The sequence below is a fragment of the Nelumbo nucifera genome, chromosome 1 (genome assembly GCF_055504915.1).
Source record: "Nelumbo nucifera cultivar China Antique chromosome 1, China Antique-T2T, whole genome shotgun sequence".
Taxonomy (NCBI): Eukaryota; Viridiplantae; Streptophyta; class Magnoliopsida; order Proteales; family Nelumbonaceae; genus Nelumbo; species Nelumbo nucifera.
This window is the reverse complement of record NC_142649.1, coordinates 87,909,975-87,932,400: the sequence shown is the minus strand read 5'-3', so window position 1 is coordinate 87,932,400 and position 22,426 is coordinate 87,909,975. Positions and strand designations below refer to the sequence as shown.

Genomic DNA, 22,426 nt, shown 5'->3' with positions numbered 1-22,426 from the left:
ATTTTTAGTGGGTTTTGTTTGTTTTTATTTTTTATTTTTTATTTTTGCAATTAGTAACTTCAACTGATATTTTAAAGGTTTAAATTAGGTTAAATTGCAAATTTCCATCTTGTACCGTAGGGGTAGCGATATTTAGTCCCTTGAACATTCATTTGTGATAATGACTCCCTTGTCCTTTGAAGATTCCAACATTTTCCTCCCTCTGTTAATTGGGTTGATAGAGGAATTTAATTTATTAAAATACACTTTCGAGTTTCATATATGATATGTCAAAATGATGAAAATGGGAAGGGCAAAGCGCATTTGCTTTTCAGGCCCAATCAAATAAAACCCTCACTATGAGGAAGAAATTGAAAGAGTCATAATGGTTTATATTTTATACAACTATACAAGAGAAAGGGAAAAATGATTCTATAAATTAAGAAAAGGGTAAATTGATCATTTGGAGGTGTTTAACCTAAGGTTCAAAATATCGATACGCTCAATACACCGGTAGAGGTGTATCAGGACATATCGGTACTTATTTTTTTATTTTTTTCAAAACTAGTTCAGGGGGGCCGGTTTAAGGCTCCTCCACCCCCTGAACCGGTCATAACTCCAATACAGCCCTTGTAGGGGCGTATCAGGAAGCTTCCAAAATGATATGTATCGGCTAATACGGGCTGATACGTGTTGATACTTTGAACCTTGGTTTAACCAGCACATGATGGTTACAAGGGGGGTAGTAAACAGGAGGGGGGATTTTGGAAAACCATTTAGATCCATAAAAAACGAGAGGTTTTGGTCCAAAATCTCAAAGTGACTGAATCCTTAACCGTCTCTAACTAGTCTAAGTCTGGGACCAGGGTATGAGTGTCAAAAGGGTTAGGCACCACATTTGCCCAAAATCGAAATTCGGGCTTCTGCTTTGCTCTTTCATGTCTTAAAATTCTGCATTTTGTACTAAAAGTTTAAGCAATAAGGGGTGCTTCAATTGGACTCATCCTTTTTCTAGGAGGTTTCATGGTGAGCATCACCTTCTTCATAAACCCCAAAAGACAATGTCTTAGTATACATGCATAAATGCAATCTACATGATATGCAAGCATATAATATCTCTATCCTACATGAAGCATGAATCAACAATTCATCAAAGATGCATGAGTATAATAACAAGCAACACGAGAGACTGATGGAGTTAACCCTTTTTTGGGTTTACACGCCTTTCGCAGGGGGCATGAAACTAGAAAAGGAAACTGTAATTCCACGGTTCAAAAGAGAAAAAAAGCAATTCAACATTCCTAATCTCATTCAAAAAGAAAAGGAAGAACACCAATTTGAAATGTATAATCCAATTCCCTTGCACTTGAACTGCCAAATGAGGACTTCTCATGAACCAGGAGCTTCACAAACCAGGATTCTCATGAGCCAAATTGCGAATTGGGAACTTTATGAATCGAGTATTTCATGAATTAGGAACTTCTAGCCTTTTGCAAGGTCTGGATAGGAGCAAATGGAGCTCCTCCTTGAACAAAAAGAATACTGTGGCTTCTTCTCACAAATAGGATAGCCTCCACCATGAAAAGTCTCTAAGCTTCTCTTAAATGAGTTGCCTTGTGAGCTTTTCATAGGATTATGGATGCCTCAAAGGCTTGCCAAGACCCCCTATTTATAGAGAACTCTGACATACATGATACATGAGCCTAGACAAGGTACAATCAAGGTTCATAAAAGCTTGGGGAGGATTTCACTTTCACCCTCAAAATTTGGCTACAAAATTCAAATTTTGTGAGGTTTAACTACCCAGCCTTGTCTGATTGGTAAATAGTAACTTTTGAACTCTGAAATTTTTTTAACAATTTTGAGCTGGATAGGATCGGAAATGTTATGAGTATAGAAAATGCTTTTGGACTTTTTCCCAATCCAGGAAATGGCTAACAAATTGATTTTGTTCAAGGCAAAATATGCTTTAATTTAATTCAAGGCAATCGGCTTTTCACGTGTATTCATTCTGTCCCTCGTCGTCTTAAATAAACATAAACTGATTCGGGTTGGGTCAAAAGCCATGGTGCCGGAAAGATATGTTACGCGAAGGACTTTGACCAACAATCCTGTTGAGAAACGATTTTTCCGCTGCAATTACATCCTGCCACGTGGCAATGAAAAATTTTTATGGCACCTTGGCAACATGTGTGGCAGGACCTCGCTTAATGGCATCTCGACATATTGATGTATGAAGCCTGAGCGGACTTTGACCTTGCTTAAGGGCACTTCGTCAGATCAACCTATAGTTTTGACGTACTCATTCGACCTGAGCGACTAGCAGAATAGGAAACCTCTCTGACCTCAGCTCACTTCCATCCTATTCCTATATGATGTGGCAAGCTCTAACTCTTCCCCATTTGCACGAAACAGCTGCCTCGAGACGTTCATGGACACGAGGCCCACTTGGCCACGATAAGTCCACCTATCCCTGCTTTGCGGGTGTATCTTGAAATCGGCGAATTCGTAACCATCAACAGCCTGAACATGTTGGACACGTCTGCATCAAACCTCAAGGTCTATATAAGGGTGAACCTCCACCTTGCCAAGGTATACTCACACCCGTTCTCACATTGTTGCGCGATTCTTGTCTACTTTACGTAAAAGAGCTCGACATCCATTAACTAAAGCGTTGGAGTCACCTGGGCCCTTTGATGTCGTTTATTGCAGATTTGCCACCATAGTTTGTGCCCAACCTTCAGATCATCATAATTTTATAATCTTCATCAATTGGCGCTGTCTACGAGAACTTCGTGAGCACAAATGTCATTACCTTGTGCATTCATCATCATGTCTTCACCAAAAAATAAAGACACTTAGTAGCCTGCTAGAGGATCTTCTTTTAGGGGGTATCCTCAAAATGCTAAACCCTCTACACCACCACAAGGTACGATGAAAGAATAGTTCAAGGACCTCATGCAACTGGTATAAAGCATGGGTGTCCGTCTTTGAGCCCAAGATGAGCGAGAAGCAACTAGACAGCAGTTGCCACAAGAGAAGCCCGTCGCACCAGCACGATGGCAACTTCTAGCACAAAACCTAAATATTAGACTACCATGCCTTTGGTGATTCCTCTAGCTTCCCCAGTGCCTTAGAACGATAATGACAGTCTTGCCAGAACCCATATGTCAGAGCAATGGGACAACACTTATGTGCTTGAGGAAGGGAGTAGGGCGAACTCTTCCTCTAGGATGGATCACTCGCGCTCCACGGAGACCTCAAGACGGGACAAGTAGAAAAAGGCATTCTTGACGAGCTCTTGTGACTTGGAACTAGAGATGACCAACACACCAGCTTGTCTAGGGACGAGGAAGCCAGCTAGTCTGACACCTTAGGTGTTCCCAAGGTAACCAAGGTCCTCTTGCCCGAGATACTCTTGGAGCGCCACATCCTAAGGATTTCAAGATGTCGACCTTGGAGACCTATGACGGGACCTCTGACCCATTGGACCATGTTGAGAGTTTTCAAGCGCTCATGCTATTCAATGGGGCCTCGGAGGCAAGCATGTGCCCGACTTTCCCAACCACACTACATGAAACAACTTGGCTATGGTACTCGGGGCTTGCATCTCTCCATAAAGAGTTGGGACCAGTTTGAATCCTACTTCACGAAAAGTCGTAGGTACTAGAAGATTGTGATGAGTCTAATGCATATCCAACAATGACATGAGGAGACCCTCCAGGAATACATATAGTGATTCAAATTAGAGGCCCTCGAGGTCCGTGACCTCGATCCGACAATGGTTGTAACAACGGCCTCCCATGTGGTTAAGGACTTATGCTTCACGTTCTTCCTAGTGAAGAGACCACCTCAAGACATGATTGTGCTACTCAATTGAGACAAGGACATGAATGCCGAAGAGGCTGTTCGTGCCCAAAGGGACCAAGGAGAAAGGAAGAAGAGGAAGGACTAGGACAAGGACTGTGGAGATCACGATGGAAAGAGAAGCCAAAAAGAAAGAAGCTCATCCAAACAGGGTGGGATCCTCATGCTGGTCAAACACTATGATTTCTTGAAGTGGTCCTCATGCATGAAAGGCAACCCAACGAAAAGAAATGAAGATCTGTACTATAAGTTCCATTGGACCATCAGTCATGACACAGAATATTGTTAAGAATTGAAGAATGAGATCTAGGAGCTCATCCAATAGGGCTACTTCAAGAAGTTCGTCAGGGACCCAAACAACCCAAAGACCAAGAGAAGGAGATTGAAGAGGAAATGCCTATCAGGTGATCATAGTCATTGCAGGAGGGCCAATGGGGATGTCAAAGAGAGGACCATCTGCCTCTAACAGATGAAACTCGATTTAAAGCAGCTCATCTTAACCGATGTACCACTAGTTGGTTTCAATGGGGATGTCATTTGTCCGATTGGGAAGATTAGTCTATCGGTAACAATGGGGACCACACCGAGCAAGGTTACTGTCATCATGCTAGTTCTTGTTGTGAAGCCACCATCTCCATAGAACGCCATTCTGGGCCACCCTCTTTTGCACGTTCTCCAAGATATTGTGTTGACCTACCACCTTGCCATGAAGTTCCCAATTGAGTGAGCAATTGGTGTTGTTTGGGGGGATCTACTCAATTCTAGAAAATGCTATGTGGTAGCATTGAAAGGAAAGGGGAACCAGTCCCTAACTATCAACTTAGACCCTCCTGATGAGATCTGTGACAACCACGGACAGCCCATGGAGTAAGTTGTCTTTGTGCCTTTTCTCGAAACCAATCTAGAGAAGAACGTACAGATCGGGTCATTTCTCCAAGACCCCCTCCAAGCTGAATTGGTAAGTTTCCTTCATTTAAATTCTAATTTTTTTGCATGGTCTACCACTGATATGTCTAAGATTGACCCATTAGTTATAACTCACAAACTTAATGTGAATAAACAGAAAAAGAGGAACTTCACCCCAAATTAGTTGGGAAGTTCTTGAATTGCCAACGTGGTACTCATCAAGATGGTGAATGGGATGTGGTGAATTTTCATTGATTACACTATCCTGAACAAAGCTTGATCGGTGGACCTTGAGGATCGGGGAAAACCTCTTTTATTATTGAGATTGGTCTCTACTATTAGTGAATCATGCCCTTTGGCCTTAAGTATGTCGAGGTAATTGGAAAAAAATGTTGAGTTTTATGTTGATGATATGGTAGGTAAAAGTTGGTCTACTAACTCACACATAGACGACCTAAGTAAGGCATTTAGAGTGTTTAGAGAATACCAATTGAAACACAACCTGAACAAGTGTGTCTTTGACGTTACGTCAAAAAAGTTGCTTCGCTACATGGTAACTCGACATGGCATCAAAGCCAATCGGGAGAAGATCTAAGCTATCTTGGACATACAACTGCTAAGGTCCATTAAGGAGGTCCAAAGACTCATCGACTGAGTTGTAACACTCAACTGCTTCATGTATAGGTTGGCAGGAAGATGCTTTCCCTTTTTCTAGGACATTAAGAAGGTGAAGGTCTTCCAATGGACCAAAGAATGTCAATAAGCATTCGAGGACTTGAAGGAATACCTGACCTTGCCCTTGTTGTTGACAAGGCTCGAGCTTGAAGATGAGCTCTATCTGTACTTGTTAGCTAGCAATGAAGTTATTAGCTTAGAATTGGTTTAAATAGAAGAGAAAGTTCAGTGAATTGTTTACCACGTAAGCAGGGTCTTACATGCAGTTTGGACTGATATCCGAACATTGAACCACTCACCTTTGCTCTGATCATTTTAGCTCAAAAGCTATGACCTTACTTTAAGGCCCACACCATCACCATGCTTATGACCACCTGCTATAGTAGATCTTGTAGAAACATGAAGTGTCATGAAGGTCCACCAAATGGGCAATGGAGCTCAATGAATTCGACATTCAATTTGAGTTGCGACTTGCTATCAAGGCTCAAGTTTTAGCCAATTTCATCATTGAGTGCACATTAAACTTGGAGATGCCAAAACCAGATGAGCCAGTAATTAGCTCAGAGGGCGTCCACCATCACATCTCGGAACATTTAGAATTTCTTTTAGAAGAGTATCATTTGTAGATTGGGCTACCATTTATGCTGAATTCAAACAATTGCAAGCAATTTGTGGATTTGAAACTCTAAGACTAGTGCTCCAAGTTAGGGATCCAACAAAATTTCACCTTGGTTGCCTATCCTCAAGCCAATGGGCAAGCTAAGGTGACTAATAAGACGATCCTCCGTGATCTAAAGACTCAGATCGCTCAAGCTAGGAGACAATGGGTGGAAGAACTCTCCAGTGTGCCATGGGCTTATTAAACAACAAGCAGAACAAGCACCAGAGAGACTCCCTTTAACCTCACTTCCAGCACCAAGAAAATCATCCCAACTTAAATTGCAGTGACGACCTTGCAAATAGAGAGACCTACAATGAGGAAGAAAATGATGATGAGCTTGGACTAACTTGGACCTGATAGAAGAAGTGTGAGAGCAAGCCCAAGTCCAAACTATAACCTACCAACAATGGGTTTCTTGATGCCACAACTTTTGAGTTCAGAGAAGGTGCTTCCGAGCTAAAGACCTAGTAATTCAAAAGGTTATGGTACCTTAGGCAGGCTCTGGAAAGGTCAGTCTGAATTGGGAAGGGCCTTACAAAGTTGTTAAGGTACTAGGACCCAAGACTTACCAGCTAGAAACCCTAGAAGGGAGAACAACACTCCATACATGGAATGCCGAGAATTTGGAGTTGTATAAGTTTCAAGCTCGAATTATTTTAATTGTTCAAATTCCTAAATCATTTGCAGTTTGATTTAATTCGCACTTGGTTTGATTTATTTCACTTAACTTAGTTCATCATCATGAGCTAGGACAACTCATCTCGGTTCTGACTAATGATGAGAGTAGAATTTATCACATTTTTATCCCCAAATATTCTGTCTTGCATACTTAATTAGTACTTAATTGGACTCATACTTATTGTATTTCAGTTCAGGGCATGAAATAAGGCATCAGGAGAAAAGCAAAGCAAATCGAATGATTTTTCACAATTTCGGCACCGTTCAGTAATCTGGGCCTAACTCGCGTATCCAAACTCCGATTGGTCTGATTCAAGACCCACTGGATAGATAAGAGAAAAAGCCACAACTTTCATGTTTTGGGCTTTCACAGATTCGGCCTGAATCAAAGTCAAATCCGGGCCCGAAGTCGGAAAAAATTCATAGGAAGGCCCAATCAGCAGCTTAAGCCCAATTTGCAGAAATGCCTGGTAGCAGCCCAATTCGCAGAGGAAGTCTAATATGAATCCAAGAACAAGAAACTGAGAAGAGTCTTATCAGATCTAAATTTATGATGTAATCCCATAAAGATAAAGAGATCGAGTTCATTAGATAAAGAGATAAGAGTAGGATTAGACTAGGACTTTCTATTTTTGAGAGATTAACTTCAAGAAAGAGTAGGAGACCACCCCCTCCCCTTAAGCTATATAAAGGGGTAGGGGCGGACTAGAGAGGCATTAAGAAGTAGAGGAGCAACCCAGCTATCAAGCAAAAAGTCTGCAAGAAGGAGGTGGCGGCAAGGAGAAGAGGAGATCTCAACTCCAAGGGCGAAACCATGAGTTCTTTCTTTCCTCTTGTTTGTTTTATTTCTGCTAGTATGAATTAATTTATCTGTAGTTAGGGTTGTGGAAAGCCTAATCATATCAATGAATATATTTTTATTCTGATTTATTCAAGATCGTGATTTCCATATAGTCTATGAATTATCTTGCTTAATGCTATTAGGAGTGACCATCTCTTAATTGATCAGGCGTATGTGAATGAATCGAGAGAGGAATTCACATAACTGAACACATAATTCATGGTGTGAATTGAATGGTATATAGGGGTATATACACATGATTCATCTGAATATAATAGTTTTTCCTTGGACTTAATGTGCTTCTATCTTGAGAACTTTAGTCGAGAGATCGAGGGGTTACCCGATAGAAGTAGTTTTAGTATATCTTGAGAGAGAATATTAAATAAAATTGGAAAGACTTCAGCTTATGGGAATGACAAATTATGTTGGATAATTTCATCCATTAATATTCATTGGAATGGTTAGGTGGACCGAAAGCCCTAGCGAATTCAACCAATCGTTACATACTTCAGCATTGTTACTTCTGCTCTTGTTTTCATTTTTTCTGCTTTTAATTAGTTCTTATTCTCAAATCTGAAATTCGATTGTCCAAATAATTAGGGAAGGCTGTAGTTCTAATACTTATTTTGTTAAATCCTTGTTGGAACGATATTTTTATACTACTTGATAACTAGTGCACTTGCTAGGGTTGTATTTATAGCTATCAGCTAACACTAGGAAGGGTAACTTAAACCTGATTGGTTGGGACAAATTAGGTGAAGAAGAATTGAACTACCCAAAATCTACTTATGCAATCTCACTTTGTGCAACCCTAGTCAGGAACTAAAAAAAAAACAACTTGTTTTGCACAAATCGGTAGGCAAAAGAAGATCGCTTCATTGACTTAATCGATTTTTTACATCATAACATAAAATAAAGAAGAAAAAGAAAGAAAAGAAAAGCTGAGCTTATAGGCCTAGGAAGAAGTAGTCCATATAAACAAGGTTTTAAGAAAAGAGGTAAGGTTCAAGCATCAATGGGAGAATGTCACTTGTAGTCTTCTTGCCGTCCCCAATCTCCTCCTCCTCATCATCAGAATTCTCATCTTCATGGCTAACATCTTTAGCTTTGTTAGGTTAAACTTTAAGGAAAATGTGACCATGAGTTGGCAACATATCTTAAACTCCATAACCATGGATGTTGAGGTATACTTGTTCTTGTCAGCTTAGAGCTCGACGGAGGCAATGTACTCCTTGGTAGCCCTTGCCCCGGCGGCTTTCATCTCCTTGACACACTTGGTCCTATGCTTAGTAAGCTCGGCCTCCTTTTGCTCTAGATCATTGAGGAGTACAACATTGTTCTTCTTTGCCTTAACCAACTTCTGGGACAGTTTGGTCTTCTCTTACTCCATGGCTAAAAGGGTAGAATCTGCCTTAGACCAGAGAGTTCCCACCTTGGCCTTCAAGATGTTGACTTCCACCTTGGCTACCTCTAGCTTTCCTTTGGATCTCTCCACCTCTTGCTTCACAACCTCATACCACTAGGCGTAAGTCTTAGCCTTTCCCATTAGCACCTGTGATAGGGCATTGGCTTGAAAAGAGAGTATTGTTAGTTAGGCTCATAAGAAAAGAAAGAGTAAGAGGCCAAAGGAAGTTATGTACTCACCATCATAAGGTGCCAAAATAGTTGACCACTGAGCATGAGGGGAGCTTGGCCGCCAATCTCCTTTACATCCTCGGGGAGCAGGACCCCCTTGCTTAGCTCAAGTGTGACCTTGGCATCCCAAGCCTTGTCATTTGTCTTCACCGACCATCTTGGGGTATAAAGGGGCACTTCCTCAGAGACCTACTACTCTCCTGCATTAGGTCGAAGCCCCTCGTTCTATCAATCTGGGCTCATCAATGACATCTCTTGATGTTCCTTGCTTTACGACCTTCCTCCTCTTTCGAGTTGTGGAAAAGATGCCACTTCACGAGCCCCTCGTTCTAACTTATTATTTTTTTAATAATTGTAGTCATTACTTAATGAACAATTAACGAGCATCTCAACAAGATGAAGCTGCAAAAGACTACGGGTTTGTTTGGCAAGTCTTTTTGCGAAGATCTTCTCATAGCTTTGACAGTCAATAGATGCATTGAGCTTTTGACATAAGATCTAGGCAGCTCGAATACTGTTTGGCAGATGAACATCTTTTTGTGCATCGTTTTGAATCTTTTCGCACGAGATTAAAACATGAAAGACGCGAGAAGTTTCATCTGGAGCTTCCTAAAATCAGCCTAAAATGGGTCTCGCGCATCTTTTGGCGGCTAGATATTCCGCATGCCATATGAGTATAGACCGATTTTTGGTCTTCCCAGCTTGTAAACAGCCAAAAGACCGCACAAAAAGCATGTGAGAGTCAAATGCAAATGGAAATTAAAATTATGTTTTCATGTAGGTAAGTGTCTACTTGAAGAGTATTATGATGTCTGGGCAAATTGTGGCACATGGAACTCTTTTAAACAAACACCCTACAACGAAAGTAGGGGGGTTGAATTAGGAATGGGATTTTGGGAAGTTTCTATCGATGTATTGCTGATTTGGGGCATATACATTGTGAACCCATGACCTAATGAAAGCAGAAAAAGAAATTTCACCAGCACTTTGCCATTATCACTGGATCAAACAACTATGTTCTTTATCATTTGAAAAAAGGCATGTCATTAAAACTAGTTTCCTAGTCTTACTATTTGGAGCTTCTTGGCCTATAAGCAAGTAAGAAGGGGAACCTAAAGTGAGAAGCGGAACATCCCTTCTCTTGGAATTGTCTTGTCTTGCCCAAGATCCAAATGCCCGTGGAAAACTATCTTAAGACCAGCAACCTTAACTAGATGAGTAACAGTCATGCCATGTTCCTCGTAATAATCATCAAGCACTTCCACCATGTCATACTTGTGTATCACTTCATATGGGGTAAGCTCATTCTAGTTAGGGGACCAATTTCTATAGAGGGCCCAAACATCACCATTCTTGGGAAAGATTTAAATAGAACCTTGCAATCCTTTGGCCCACCTGGCCCTATGTGAGAGAGAATTAAGGGACACATTTGACTTCATACCTCCATACCCTAAAACCCCCACAGCTGCCTGTGCCTCCTCACGCTCTCTTTGCTCTCTTGTGCGCCTGCTGAACCATGCTTGCAGCTTGAGCAGTGTCAGAAGTGCTCCCAACACCAGTTGTTCCAGAAAATGGACCCCATTGAAAGTTCTAATTATATAAATCAAGACCCGTAAATCCCCCTATTTCCACATTGTGACTAGAAGAATTTCTTCATGAATCATAAGTGTTCTTGTTTGTTAAATGATGGCTTGAATTCTGAGACTTCTGAGAGAAAGACCGTGGCGCTGATGAATTAGACCCATTTGACGGTGGGGGTGTTGTCTCTATAGCTAAAAAAAGGCTCATGGAAATTGGGGGAAAGGAGATTGTGATCTTTTCATTAAACTTTACCATTACAGGTTCAGAAAAAATTTTCAGCACCTTACCATCACCATGGGATCAAACAAATGAATTGAATCATTGATAGATGTGGTGAGTGGTGACCAATGTTGGGGGGACCCACATATCCATTTGTATAAGTTCTATGTGTTGATAGGGCCCACATATCAGTATTGTTTAGTATTTTGTATTGGTGGAGCCCATACATTTGTATATTTACATATTTTCTTGATTTATATGCATTTTGACTCTAGATTATTTTAAAACAAAATTCTTAAATTCTTTTCATATCTTTAACTAGTATTTAAACATATAAACCTTGATGTATATAATGCATAATCTAATTTTTATATTTGTTTTCCTTGTTTTTTAGATTGAACCAATACAAGAATGATAAAAGGCTTTGTTGAATAAATTGAAGATAGAATTTTTTTTTGTGATTTATTATTATATGTAACAAGAATTTTGTACCTTTTCCCATATCATTAATGTATGGAACTCACATTAAGATGTACATTTGTTTTTAATTAATATGTTAGTTTTTATTAAATTTTATTTGAAAATTTGGTGTGATGTTATAGTGTTAATCAGGTTTTGGTGGCGGATATACGGTATCCACTGCTAATGTATTCAATTATTCTGGTTCTTCTTTTAGCGGTGGATATATCAACCGCTAAAAAAGATATGTCTGCTGCTGCACATTTGGCTTTTCATTTTTAGCAACATATATATCTGCCACTAAAATGCATGATTTTTTTCTAGTGGTGAATATATCCCCTACTACACATCTAGCTTTTTTTTATTTTTACCGGTAGATATATCTGCTGCTAAAATGTATGTTTTTTTTTCTATATATATATATATATATTGTTATATTAAAGGTGGCTGTTTGCGACAAATATATCCATCGCTATATGATGAACCGATGCATTTATAGCGACGGATGTATAAATTAATGATAATTAAATAACCTTTTAGTAATAGATATATATGCCGCAATAACAATTTTTCCGCTGCTATTAATGACTTATAACAACAGCTTATATCGCTAATCCGCCGCTATAAGCCAATTTTGTTGTAGTGACTGTTTCCTAATAAAATATAAAATCAAAAGCAAATTAATTTGATAAGGATAATAACATTATCTATCACCTACGTGAATGAATGAATGAAAATACACCAAGACTTTAAGTTCAAGCCAGGGTATCGTGTTTGACGTGGTGTAATTGTGGGCCATCTTGGAATTTTTCCTTGGCGTATGGTGTGGTGGAATAATCAAATTCCCTTTTAAATGGTCTAGAAGATTTATAAATTTCTTTATTAAGGGTGTAACTTGGGCAGATTCGGGTTGACTTTTTATCAACATTTAAAAAAGCCCACCGAAAAGCCTGAACTAATTTAACCTGGTCCAATCCGTTCAACCCAAATTACACTCCTAGCGTTTATCACCATTGTTTTGTGGTAATAACCCAATTAATCCCCTCTGGCGCCATTGGGCTGCCTGAGCCATCGAACTTAAAATATTTGATCAACCAAACCATAATATGGGCCTAGCTAAGAAACCGACCTGGAAGATTGGGCTTACGCTTAACCTACATCGTGTTAAGGCTTAGGCCCAGGTCACTCATATTCATCTTTCTGCTGATGGTAAGATGAATTGAGTAGAAAAGTTATTAATCTATCGTGAATGAATGGATGAAGATTCAAGAAGAATCGGAAGTCCAGGCCTGGGTATCGTGTTTGACGCGGAGTTGTATAAGATATGTGGTTTACAAGACTAGTGCTTACCAATTAGGACTTCTACTTGAGTTCAGTCGGACCAATCACAGCCTACTAACTGCACAGATATTTAATCTTCTTTTATCATTTTTGAACATGTGGTAGAGAGTGGGCTATAATATTTAATAAATAAGAGGATTGAGGAGAAGTAATCTCAGCTCCCATTCCATCCTACTTGAGTTTGAGTTCATTAAGTGAGTATGGGGATGAGGTGTATCAGGCTGCTGCATTCATACAAGGTTGCTGTGGAGTTCTTGGTAACCTTGTTTTTGTTGCTTTTGAGGTTTGATGGTTGCCAAGCATCTTCGTCTTCATCACCAACAACAACAACACACCGGTGTGTGGAGGAAGAGAGGAGAGCTCTCTTACAGCTCAGGGACTCTTTCAACTTTCCAAATGGACATGCTCTTTCTTATTGGGTTGGAGATGATTGTTGCAAATGGAAGGGTGTGGAATGTGACTTATTTTCTTCAACATCTCGAGTCATCTCTATAGATATCTCATATGAAAGGCAATCAGAACAAGGGACATGGTACCCAAATGCCACCTTGTTTACAGAGTTCAAACAACTACAGACCCTAGATTTATCTGGCAACAAAATCAGCGGTTGGATTAATGTACAAGGTAACTATTAATGTTGAACACTCTTTTTATATCTTAATTATTATGTTTTTTCTGAGTTATTGGAAGGAGATGGAGATTATATATATTCATATGGCTCAAAGCCCATTAACAACGCATATGGTTCAAAGCCCACTAATTTTCTTAAAATTATATATACGTTAGCAGTCAGCTCATAAATTAATATATTTATCTGTGCAAGCATGTTTAATTAATTAAACATCTTCAAGCTTGCAGCTTTATGTCAACTGCACAATCTCAAGGAGCTGTGGGTGGGTGGGAACAATCTTGGCGATGATGGACTCCCCTGGTGTTTAGGGCGTTCTCTCCCCTTCTTGGAAGAAGTATCGTTGTGGGGAAATAATCGTAATATCTCTTCTTTGCTGTTAAGAGGTAAAACAAATTTAATTACAGTCAGGAGATTGCCTTTAATTATATACTATTAATTGCTCTGTTGAGCTTTGACTGCTGGCTCTTGTATACTATTAATTAATTAATTAATTTGTGGTGTTAATGTGTTTATAGCATTATGTGGATCTACCAGTCTTCGCACGTTGTGGCTGAATGAAAACAATCTAATAAGCGATGACAGCCTACCTCCATGCCTTTTGGACATTAATCGCTCTTCACTTGAAATCCTTGGCTTACGCAACTCTAATCTCACAGAAGGTGTCCTACATGGTAACTACTCATGATATTATTGGATAAAAAATAAATCTCTTATTATTCTCAAATTAATCATTTATGCATGTGTATTATTTATTATGCAGCACTTTGCAACTCTACGAATGTCAAAGGACTGTACCTGGACGTTACTGAAAATCTACCTACAGAGTGCGGTGTATTCCATAATCTGCAAACACTTGTTCTATATGGCGACGATCACAATGGCTCATCATCACTTGTTCTAACGGGTATTTATAATTAATCTTTCCCCCTCTCTCTCTTTCACACACAAATCAGAAATTACGATGAATACCAAGTGATTGGTCAATTGGTAAACAATCACAATGAGAGATGCATGACTATTAACTAGATAACTCTACAGAGGTGAAAACAATCAAAGTAAATGGAGGTATAGCAAAAGTAGATAGACGCGGTGACTTACGATTCAGAAAAACCAGTACACTGAGTAGTAATGAAATAGTACAAAGAGAAACAATTTAAAGAATAAAAAATTAGTGATTCTAAACCAGATGAAGAAACAATTATTGGTGATATATTTAGGCCATGTTTGGAAGTGCTTAAAAATAAGTGTTTATTTGGGTCATTAAGCCTTTATTAGTGTTTTGGAAATAAGCCCAAGATAATTAGATAAGTGCTTATTTTCTAAGCCCAATTTTCCAACTTTTTTTATGTGCTTATACAATAAAAATTTATTCAAGTTTTTTTTTCAAAACTATCCCTATTTGAATTTTATAAAAGTACCTTCATAAAAGTGCTTTCGCAAAAGTACTTTTATAGAAGTACTTCCATAAGCACTTTCACAAAGGTAGTTAAGAAAGAAGCCACATCCAAGCAGCCCACCAAAGCCCACAAGGGGCTGAAATATGTAGACATCACCCTCGGCGGGAGGCCGACCCAAGCCTTGGTGGACACTGGGGCCACCCATAACTTCATCTCGCTTGCGGAGGCAAAGCGGCTCGGCTTGACCACCACCAAACAGACTGGGTGGATCAAGGTTGTCAATTCAGGGGCCAAGGTAGTAGAAGGCATGGCTCATAGGATAGATCTCCAAGTTGGCTCATAAAAGTACTTTCATAAAAGTGCATTTATTAAAGTGCTTTCGTAAAAGTACTTTCATGACAGTATTTTTATAAAAGTACTTTCTTAAACATAATTTTATAAAATTGTTTTTATAAGTGTTTTTGTAAAATTTGAAAGAAAATGAAGGACAGAATAGTCACAGATGCTTATGTAAGTGCTTATTAGAGAACAAGACCATCAAACACCCAATATGAAATGAATGCATAATTTTTAAAATAAACACTTGAAAAAGATCAGTGTCAAATGCAAATAAGTAATAATTCGAATAAACACATATTTTTAAACACTTATTTTTAACATAAACACTCCCAAACATGACCTAAGAATGAGGGTACATCTTCCTTCAATGCAACCCTAAGCCAGTCAAGATATTGCCGTCATCAGTTAGAGGGACAAGTAGAAACATAAATGTTACTTTTCATATTAATTATTACTTATGATACATAACAAATACATGATCAAGCTAAGAACCTCCTTACAACTTTTCCCTTGCAATAAAATAGGATCAAATCAATGAACAAGCTTATTTTGGCTATAAAAAATTACGAAAAAAGTCGAGAAATTCAAACCCACAATTAATCTTTATATGTATGGCATCAATTTAATCGATTAACCATGCATGCAAGATGTATATGTGCTATTTGCATTAATCAATTAACCATCAACCCATCCAATATACTCGGGTTGCACCCCTACCAAATATCTCCTTGTAATTTTGCCCTCACAATAAAATTGGAACAAGTCAATTAATAAAGTTATTTTGGTTAAAAATTTAAAAATTCCAATCAACATTCTTTATATGTATGTATATTTTGAAGCAATTAACCATCATTTATGCATATATGCAGCTCTGTGCAATGCAACCAATCTCAAAACATTACAGCTACGTAATCTGTACAATGGTGGAAATCTACCTACGAAGTGTGACGCATTTCGTTATTTGGAAACACTTTATATATCAGGAAGCTCATCTTGGGTTGTTCTAATGAGTATATATGAACACCTTTCTCTCTTTCTATCTGATATAAATTAATTATAACTCCATCTAATAGGCATTATAAATTTCTGCAGCCCTATTTAAAGAAGCAAGGAATCTCAAAACATTGAAACTGTACTCTGTCAATGTGGGTGATGGAAAGCTACTTACAGGTGCCTCCTTGATAATCGAATCATAGAATTTGTTATTACAATTCTAATCGAATCAGATTCTAATTGGATATCCAATAAGATATTTGAATTCGAGTTTAAATTAAACTTTTGAAAATTCAACCGATTTTTATTGGATTTGGATTGGTCAGATTTCTTATTGGATGGGATATACTTTTTACCGAATCTGATTCGATTTATTTTCAGCTCTATGCCTATATAAGACAAAATGATTTAGAGACTTACTTCTAATATTAAGTTTTTGATGAAATCTGCTTATGATAGTGAGCCTTTGGAGATCAAATCAGCCCCCCACAATGTCCTATAACACATCTCCGCAGAATATCTTCCGATGATGATATCATTATTTCCAATATTATCATCAGGAGATATTTGCAATACACGACAGGCATGTGCCGTGGGAAGTTGTGGGGGATTGATTTCAATTCAAGCCTTTGCACCTAGTAAGCCCTGTGCCTGATGATTTGCTAAAAATGTTTTGTAAATCCTATGCCCCTAAAATTAAAAATTTCTTATCTTATTCTTAACAATAAATTGGGATGATATGAGTGCATATGGGTGTCAGAATTTGGGAGAATGACCGATAACCCCAGGGTCAGAATTTGTAGGCTCAAAATACATTTGAGGTACGTGTCAGGTCAGAATTAATGCCAATTCATGGATAGATATAAATGCGTAGAATGTGGTTTCTGAACCTTTTGAATGTTTATAACTTTGCAGTGGGAATTAAAAATCTGCATTAGGCATATCGGTACTTTTCCATAAATTTTAATTAATAATTATTTTCCAAACCATTACTTAATTAATAAATTAGTTAATTTGATCATTTGCAGAATTAGTTGGATTGACGAATCTCAAGGAATTATATCTATGGGATAACGGTCTCACCGATGAAACCTTATCTTTGGGCCTATTGCGGAACCTCTCCTTGTTGGAAGTGCTAAGTATATCAAACAATAATCTGAAACATATCCCGACAGGTACTCACTGCTACCTCTTCTTTTTGTTGATCCTTTTAATGAAATTTATTTTACGTTTCTTTAGGGAAATACCTAAAAAACGACTTCGCTGAACTATAAATAATTAGGGCATGTATCATCTTCTTATATCAATTAATTAAATTTGGGTATATGTATATGCCCCGGACGTGGCATATTAGTGATTGCATGCCTATCAAATCTTCCTTTCATTATATTCAAATGTGACGATTAAGTTCTCTATTTCTTTTCTTTTTTTTTTCTTTTCTAGAAAACAAGAAAAACGTAGGAATGTTTGAATGATTAAGATGTGCTAGGAACAAGCCCAAAAGAGACGACTGTGGGGTCTGTGAAGGGTTTTTCCCCAACTGAAACAAGTCTCACTTTGTTTTCCAATTGATTTGTCCCACTCGGGGGAATTATATGTAAAGCCCATCTCTAGTTTGGAGCAAAAATATTTTCCCCATCCCCACCCTGTCTCTTCTCCATCCCCATTTAAAATTTGAGAAAACTTGTCCCATTTGGGGTGGGGCAGGGTAGGGCCCTAGTTTTATAGGGAAAATTAGCATCCTTACAATTCTAATAGTTTTCTATAACTAATTAACTAATAGTAAATTAAATAACAATATTTATGATAAATTTCAAAAATTATTTAAAAGTAAATGAGTTTTTTACAATAATGATAAATTAATGTGCATTAATGTAAATTATTTACTTTTTATGCCTAAATTATTTACTATTAATCAGACTGGTGTAATTATAGTAAATTAATGTAATTATGGTAAATTACATTAATTTTCATTAAAAGCAAATTATTTGCTGTTAATTAATGTAAAACCAAATATGGTTGAAATAAACCAAGTGGTCTAGACTAGTATGGATAGATTTTATAGTTTCCAAGATTATTTCATAATTTTTTATTAAAATAATAATAATGGATTGTTATTTAAATAAATATGAAACAATTTCTAATAGATTATTTTCCTAATTTAATTTTTCTAAAATTTTAACAATTATTTAGTTGAATAATAATAATAATGGACTATTTTTTAAGTAGTTTTGGAGAATATTTGTTTCATAGATTAGTTTCCTAATTTTTAATTATTATTTATATAAAAATTTATGGATTATTAGTTAAAGAGTTTCCCTAAATTATTTGATAATTGTTGACTATACTTATTGATTTTATAGAAATTAGTAAATTATGCTAATTAGTAATATCTTTTACGAATATATAATGTTTGCAAAAATTTAATGAAAAATTTACTAAGTTACAATGATTAATGTAAATTATGCTAAGCATTAAAAATTTGAACATTTGTCTTCACCCGACGGGGTATGGGTGCCTCGCCTCCATCCTGCCCCACCACCAAGGATGGAGAGGGGATCTTGATCACAAAGGTGAGGTACAGGGAGGGGTGCCATATCCTATGCATTGCATGGGGCCCACTAGTTATAATTACTTTTATGCTTTTGGTATTTTTTTTTAAAGTTATAACATAATTTTGTTATTTAATTTATTTTTTGTTTATGAAGTAATATATAAGATATGATAGTTATTAATATTTTGATATTTAAAGTATTTAAATATTAGTTATTTATAATATTATTTAATTATTTAAATAATGCCATTATTTAAAAATTTAAAACATTAGTTATTTATTAAATTTAATAATCCATGAAACTATAATTTATATTATTATTACATAATTTTGTTTTTAATTTTGTAAAATATAAAATTATTATTAATTCAAAAGTTATGAAATCTATTATAATCATTATTTTACACTTGATATTTTTTTTGTGAAAATTTATTACATAATTTCGTTATTTTAACTATTTAAAATTTAGTTACCTTAAATATTTCATTATTTAAATATTTAAATAATATGTAAAATTCTTAATCTGTTTGCTATTTAAATTTTATTTCTTTAAAGTTATTATGTAATTTTAAATATTTTGTTACATAATTATTTAGCTATTTTTAGTATTTTGTTATTTAAATAATTTTTTTTTTATGTTTTAAAATACAATTCTGTTATTAAATTGAATATTCTATAAAATTATAATTTATATTGCTATTACATAATTTACTTATGAATTTCATAAAAATATAAAATTATTAATAATATGAATATTATTAAACCTATTATAATTATATTTTATGTTTTTAATAAATATATTAGTTATTACCTAATTTTGTAGACTATGAATGCAACAAAACAGAGAATGATAATTAATATGAAATAATTAATGAAAAAGAATAAAGAAACAAATAATTATAAGATGAAAAAAGAGGACACTCATTGTTGAACTGAACCTCCCCACTTGTTCGGTAGTGGAAACTGGGAACACGGTAGCATTTGATACGGTAGCCATAAGGAGAAGAACAGATTGGGCTGTTTTAAAGTTTCATGTGCATGACACGGTAGCATGGGTGTAGGGTAAAAGTGTAATTGCAATCAATATTCTTTCATCAGCTATTTCACATAAAAAATAATGTTTTCAAATTTTACATTCACTTATTCGATTGAAGGCTAATGCCTCCCCCTGGGCAACCTTTGCTTTGCAGGGATTTGCGAGCTAAAAAATTTACAAGAGTTGGACCTTTCTTACAATCAAATTACTGATGCTATCCCCACTTCGACTTTTAATAACTTGACATCACTAAGGTCACTTGATCTTTCTGATAATAAGCTTCAAGGAACACTCCCCTTCTCCCTGTTTGCCAATTTGTCCAAGCTTAAACATATTGATCTTTCAAACAATGACCAATTAAGGATTGAAACAGAATCACCAACTTGGATTCCTTCTTTCCAACTTGATTCTCTACGTCTTGACAATTGCAAGCTCAATAATCACATTCCCAGCTTCCTTTCTACTCAATACAACTTAAGTTTTATAAGTTTGTCCTATGCCTCTCTTCAAGCTAAAATTCCTCCTTGGCTTTTGTACAATAAAACATCACTCCAAGTCTTGTCATTGGGAGGTAACCATTTAGACAGTCAATTTCCGGTGAGTCCTCGAAATGAGACATCACCATCAATCCTTTATCTTGACTTCTCTGATAATTGTGTTCAAGGCTCACTTCCTACCAACATTCATGAGCTCCTTCCACAATTAAAGTATTTAAACATGTCCAACAATAAACTTGAAGGAAACATTCCAAGCTCATTCCACAATTTGTTGTTTCTAGAAATTCTAGATCTGTCCAACAATGACCTTGTAGGTGAAGTGCCCAATGGATTAACTGAAAACCATGCTGTGTTATCGCAATTGATCCTATCAAACAACAAATTGGATGCCATGCCAAGGCTTTCCAATATGTGGAGTTTAACCAGCTTGCGTGTTGATGGAAATGACATCACAAGACCTATAACAATCAATGCATCAAGTATCTCATCTTTGGTTGTGCTTGACTTGAGTAGGAACCATTTGTCTGGCTATATGGAGAATTGGTTGCCAATCCTCCCAAATTTAAAGTTGCTACTATTAAGAGGTAATCGTTTTGAGGGCCCCATCCCAAAATCAGTCTGCCAAATGCAACAACTGCATGTCTTGGACCTTTCAAATAACAACCTATCTGGGAGCATTCCTTCTTGCCTCAACAATATTACCTCATTAAAGATAGAATCTGCACTTTCACTTTCTGATTTGACAATCTTTATAAGTTATATATCCTCACCTGATTTCAAAATCCCTCTCGTCATAAAGGGCAATGTATACAACTATGAGGGTGAGCCTCTTCGGTACATGACAGCAATTGATTTATCAATGAACCGATTATCAAGTAAAATTCCCAATGAAATGGGAGATCTCATAGTGTTGCATTCCTTAAACTTGTCCAACAACCATTTGACTGGTCACATTCCTAAATCTTTTCAAAAGTTGGAACAACTGGAGAGTTTGGATCTTTCGCACAACAAGTTTGATGGAAACATTCCTCCTCAATTAATTGAACTCACTTTCCTTTCAACTTTCAATGTGGCCTTCAATCATCTCTTTGGAAGAATTCCTTATGAGAACAATTTTGCTACTTTCAAGGAGAACAGCTATATTGGTAATCAAGAACTCTGTGGACCACCATTAGATGTAAATTGTTCATTGTCGGACAAACCATCATCACAACCCCATCAAAATGGCAATGGAGAATTGGGGGGTAAGAAGAGTTTTATGGATAACAACTTGCTTTTCTACTCATGGATAGCCACTTGTTATGCACTGGGTTTCTGGGGTGTCATTGGTCCTCTTCTTTTCTCTAGGAATTGGCGTAGGAGATACTTCAATATAATGGATGAATTTTTTGATTGGTGTAACAAGAAGATCTTTTGATTTACATTGCCTGTAACAAGAAGCTTTTGATTGGTGATTTACATCACCAAAACCCATTTCAAGAGAGTATCTCATGTCCCCAGTTGCTTGTATTTCTTTGAAAATGTATTCTAAGTTATCCCAATGACGATAAACTTGTGTCCTAAATGATTGTGCCCAATGATGAGTCTACATAATATAAGGAATTGATTAGGTTTTATACCAATCTAAATCAAAAGTAAATGAGTGGAATTAAGGCAAATTACCTTCATCAGGCTTTGTCAGACATTTTCATTTGCGGTAGGATTTTTTGTCAATGGATCTATAGTCACACTTGTGTGGTTAAGGAGGGTTAAGTACCATTTCCGGTGTTGTCTAAGTGCATTATACTTGTTTTTGAACTGAGCATGGACATAAACTTGTGTCCTAAATGATTGTGCCCAATGATGAGTCTACATAATATAAGGAATTGATTAGGTTTTATACCAATCTAAATCAAAAGTAAATGAGTGGGTTTAAGGCAAATTACCTTCATCAGGCTTTGTCAGACATTTTCATTTGCGGTCGGATTTTTTGTCAATGGATCTATAGTCACACTTGTGTGGTTTGTGTGGTTAAGGAGGGTTAAGTAACATATCCGGTGTTGTCTAAGTGTATTATACTTGTTTTTGAACTGAATATGTACTTCCACCCTTCCACATTAAAGGAAGATGTAGGCCTATTGTTTGCCCTAACTTGGTC

At 36.8% G+C, this 22,426-nt stretch overlaps 1 protein-coding gene across 1 annotated transcript; it reads left to right on the top strand.

Moving 5' to 3' along the window:
• Positions 1-12,988: 12,988 nt before the first annotated feature.
• LOC104599632 (cuscuta receptor 1-like) lies at positions 12,989-21,868 on the top strand. The gene is made up of 8 exons (XM_088896488.1): positions 12,989-13,466; positions 13,701-13,856; positions 13,989-14,144; positions 14,234-14,377; positions 16,079-16,219; positions 16,302-16,379; positions 17,231-17,377; positions 19,947-21,868. The coding sequence occupies exons 1-8, from the start codon at positions 13,043-13,045 to the stop codon at positions 21,704-21,706; spliced, it is 3,006 nt and encodes a 1,001-aa protein (XP_088752614.1). The 5' UTR covers positions 12,989-13,042; the 3' UTR covers positions 21,707-21,868.
• Positions 21,869-22,426: the final 558 nt, after the last annotated feature.